Below are 4,177 nucleotides of genomic sequence, written 5' to 3' on the forward strand. Positions count from 1 at the left end.
AACTGATATAAATAATCCCAAGCAACATTCCACTAATTTGCCAACTGATATAAATAATCCCAAGCAACATTCCACTGGTCTTCTCCTTGGGGAATGAATCCTTCCGCTATCCAAAGATTTATGAGATAGCCGCAATCTATTAACTCATCCTCAGGAAAGAAGGAGAAATACGAAAAACAGGGCTTAAGAGCTGCAGGCAAGCAGTCATAACTCAGTCTAAGAATCTCTAAGATGCGATAGTCGGGATAGCTGGCTACCTCTTTCTGTCGGTTCAGCTCTGACTCTTTTAGTTGATGCGATCTAGAGCTCTACTTTCTGATATCTGTGCAACCGGAGAGAGAAGCTCCTGTTGTCTTTAGAGCCAATGGTAATCTCGCGCATCGCTTTTCAACTTGAAGAGCTATCTCTTCAAGGTGATACGGCGGGAGATTTTTGTCATAATCTGGTAAGGCATAAGCACAAAACAGCTGCCAACTCTCTTGCATGGATAAAAGCTCCATTTCATATATGCGAGCTTTAAGATTTTGGCCAACCTCTTTGTTTCTGGTTGTAACCACAACTTTATATTGGCCATCATTGCCTATTGGAAGACCAAGCTTCTCAATGATCTTATCTTCTTTGGCTGCCCTCCAGACGTCATCCAGCACGATGAGCGACTTTCTTCCTTTTAAGCTGTCATGGATCATCTCCGCCGCCCGCTTTTTCATTAAATCTTTTACATCATTCCTTAGAGTTCCCATATGCGACGCCAAAACTGCTTGTAATTTCTCAACAGAATACGACTATGATTTGGAAAGCCAGATTGAATGCTCGTACGTTTGTTTGATTCTGTCAAAAACGTGTTGGAGAAGATACGTCTTTCCTGATCCGCCCATACCCACCACAACAATAACTGGGGCAGTTGGCTCAAGGATATGAGATTTTGAAGCTTGGGCTCAATGGCCACAGGGTGTGAATAGATAGGCAGAACACTATTTCTCCCTTCCACGCTTCTCTCCCCGCTGCAATGCTTGATGGCTGTACTTGAGAGTGAGACGACACTAAATCACGGAAAAGCTTGAGCTACTCTCCATCTTCCGTAATGGATTTTATTCTTGTGTGGTTAAACTGTGGGTGATGCCTCCACCTGCAAGAAAACACAAATCACACACACGAGACATTACCTTAGTGAAATCAAGAAATCGAAAATGTAAAATAATCTAATTGTTAGTCCTAAAAATCTTAAGATTGCTAAGTCCGTCCCATGTTCCTCTATCTCTAAAGATCTCTAAGATTCAAGGTGGCCTTCACTTGGAAGAGCATTTGATCTTCAAGATGGCAACCGAGAGAACGAGTTATGAATGATAATTCTAGGATCAAGATGGCTTAGATAGAAGAAGGGTATATTAATTAAATCTTAATTTAATTAATAGGCGATTAGAAGATAGGGATATTAATTAAATCTTAATTTGAATAATAGGTGATTTAATGATGATTAAATGAATAAAATCTATTTAATTAATTGTGCCAGTTTTAGATGTCTACATTTTGCCCTTCTTTGAGTTAAAGTGTGACCACATGTTGATTCAAAGAAAACGTTTAATTTTTGCTAAAATTTTACGATATGATGCTGTTGTCATAATTGTCGACATGATGCCTCAGATATGAAGAATTGATGTTGATATGTCCCTTTGGGAGATAAATTGAAAAAAATTATGATTTTTGGGGCAGTGGCGTGATGTAGGACGATTTTCGAAAGTTGGATGATTTGAATTGTTGATTTTTTTGATATTTATCTGGTGATAAATTTTAAAAGGAATATTGAATAAATGAGGAAGACTAATGTGGGCATAGCGCGTACATGCCCCACACGTCCGCCGAGGTCGCATTGTTATGAATCCTGATTGTCAATATGGTTCAAGTGTTGATATGTTCCAAAGGTCGATATGGGTCAAACTTGATTGTCGATATGAGTTCTGATTTGATATGGGTTTTGATTCGATATGGGTCCCGATTGACTGATTTTCGATATGGAACTTGGATTGATTGATTTCAATATGAAACTTGGATTGATTGGTTTTTGATATGAAATTTGGATTGATTGATTTTCGATATGGAACTTGGATTGATTGATTTTTGATATGGAACTTGGATTGATTTATATGCTTATATGATGTTTGTAATGATACTATATGTTTAGAAGGTGATATGCAAATGATGGTTGGATTTGATGAATGCAGATGTTTCTAATAATGTGATCTAACATTCTACATGTTGTCAATATGATATGCTCATGTATGGGGATAATGATATGATTGATCATATTTGATAAGATTGAAGTCAAGTATGGTTTTAGGAATGACACCTCCTGTATAAGACAAAGATGATCAAAGCGTCTGGTTTCAGGAACGACATATCCTATATAAGACTTGACCAAAACGTCTGATTTCAAGAAAGATGCATCCTGTATAAAGACATGATAGAATGGATCAGATGTAATGGATTGATAAAATTGAGATCAAGTTTGGTTTTAGGGATAACAACTTCTGTATAAGACAAAGATGATCAAAACGTTTGGTTTCAGGAATGATATATCTTGTATAAGACATGATCAAATTGTCTGGTCTCAAGAAAGATACATCCTATATAAGAAATGATTTTTAGAAGAATGATGAAGATATGAAAGTGAAGAAAGTTTCCATGATGATGCGATAGATATGCATGTGATGGATGCAATGATGAATGTGACTAGATGATGAAGTTATGCAACTAATTGCCATGATTAATGATATGCAATTAAATGCAATGATATGATAATGCAATCTAAATGCATATTAAAATGATAATGTTAATGCACCTAATGCAATCTTTAACATGATATGATAATGCAACTAGTGCAAAGCTTAATATGCATTCTCGTTCTAAATGTTGCCATCTGTTGTGATCAAAGTGCCAGTGCTTCCTTTGTTTTCATCATCGGGCCTTGATTTGTTGAAAGTTGATACAAGCATCATGGTATACTTGAACCATAATGACCCGAGTATAACTTACATGAGTTTTGATATTGCAAGATGATACAAGTGTCGAGGTATAACTGAACCAAGATAACCTGAGTTTTTCTTGCGTAAACAAACAAGAGTTAACCTTTGTCCCATACAAATCCGAAATGTCCTCAACGATATGCCACCTGATTGCTTCGTAGGACAAATTTGCATGGTAAAAGATTTCACTCACAGATAGCAAACAAATAAAACATCACATTCCTTCCTTGCTTCTCTAGTCGTTGAGACATCTTTGAGTCACTTAGGAGATATGATAAGCAAAAATTAACAATGATAAGTAAGCATGTATGCTATTGGAAATGTATTCTTGTGAAGTAAAACATCTTGCAAATAGATCTATTCAATTCCAATCAGTTTTATTCCATGATATCTAGCCTTCTTGCACTACTGTTGTCAATTGTTGGTTGTTCTGATCCTAGTTGTTTTGTTACGTGTTTGTTTTGATGTCGAAAAAACCCTTAAGGCGAAATGCCCCTAGCGAGGTCACAAACTTGCCCCCACTCTAGATACTACTCGATATGGATATGTAGAATTGATCACCAAGCCATGTTGGGATGTGACGCAGATAACTGATCAAATGATCAAGGATAGTGACTATGCTAAGTATGTTCGGGATTGATACTGTGTGTATAAGTGTTTTGCGATGGCTATTGGTTTAAATAAGATGGATCAAAGATAGGATGCAAGTATTAATAGATAGAAGAGTTGTTCTCTCACAAGTGGCGTTTGTTGCCAAGTTTTCACCATTTGTTCTTATTGTACTTTTGATTTTTTCATATTTTTTGTATTTTTTTTTTGTCACAAGGTGTCTGATTGCTAGGTTTTCACCCTAGTGACGTTTTTTGATACTTTTTTGATTTTTTTGCTTGATCCGTGCATTGGACGATTCAAGTGTAGAATTTCTTCAGATGGATGATGTTGGTTGGTTCGTCGAGCACATCCCCTTCTGAATTTGATAACTGACATGAGCCTGATCCATAGGCTGATATGATAACAAAGGGTCCCAACCAATTAGGTTCAAACTTCCCCTTCTTTTCTCGATCTTGTTAATTTCTAGGATTTTCTTTTAGGACGATATCACCAACTTTGAAAGCCCTTTGGGATGACTTTGTGATTACTAATTCTACACATTCTTT

At 36.6% G+C, this 4,177-nt stretch overlaps 1 protein-coding gene across 1 annotated transcript; it reads right to left on the reverse strand.

Moving 5' to 3' along the window:
* Positions 1–308: 308 nt before the first annotated feature.
* LOC131033511 (disease resistance RPP13-like protein 4) lies at positions 309–740 on the reverse strand. Its single transcript, XM_057964741.2, has one exon. It carries the CDS (start codon positions 738–740, stop codon positions 309–311), a length of 432 nt encoding a protein of 143 aa, XP_057820724.2.
* Between the last annotated feature and the right edge of the window lie 3,437 nt (positions 741–4,177).

This window comes from Cryptomeria japonica, chromosome 9 (assembly GCF_030272615.1).
Source record: "Cryptomeria japonica chromosome 9, Sugi_1.0, whole genome shotgun sequence".
Classification (NCBI taxonomy): domain Eukaryota; kingdom Viridiplantae; phylum Streptophyta; class Pinopsida; order Cupressales; family Cupressaceae; genus Cryptomeria; species Cryptomeria japonica.

Coding starts and splice junctions, on each gene's coding strand:
- LOC131033511 (XM_057964741.2), bottom strand. CDS start 740: ATGGGAACTCTAAGGAATGATGTAAAAGATTTAATGAAAAAGCGGGCG.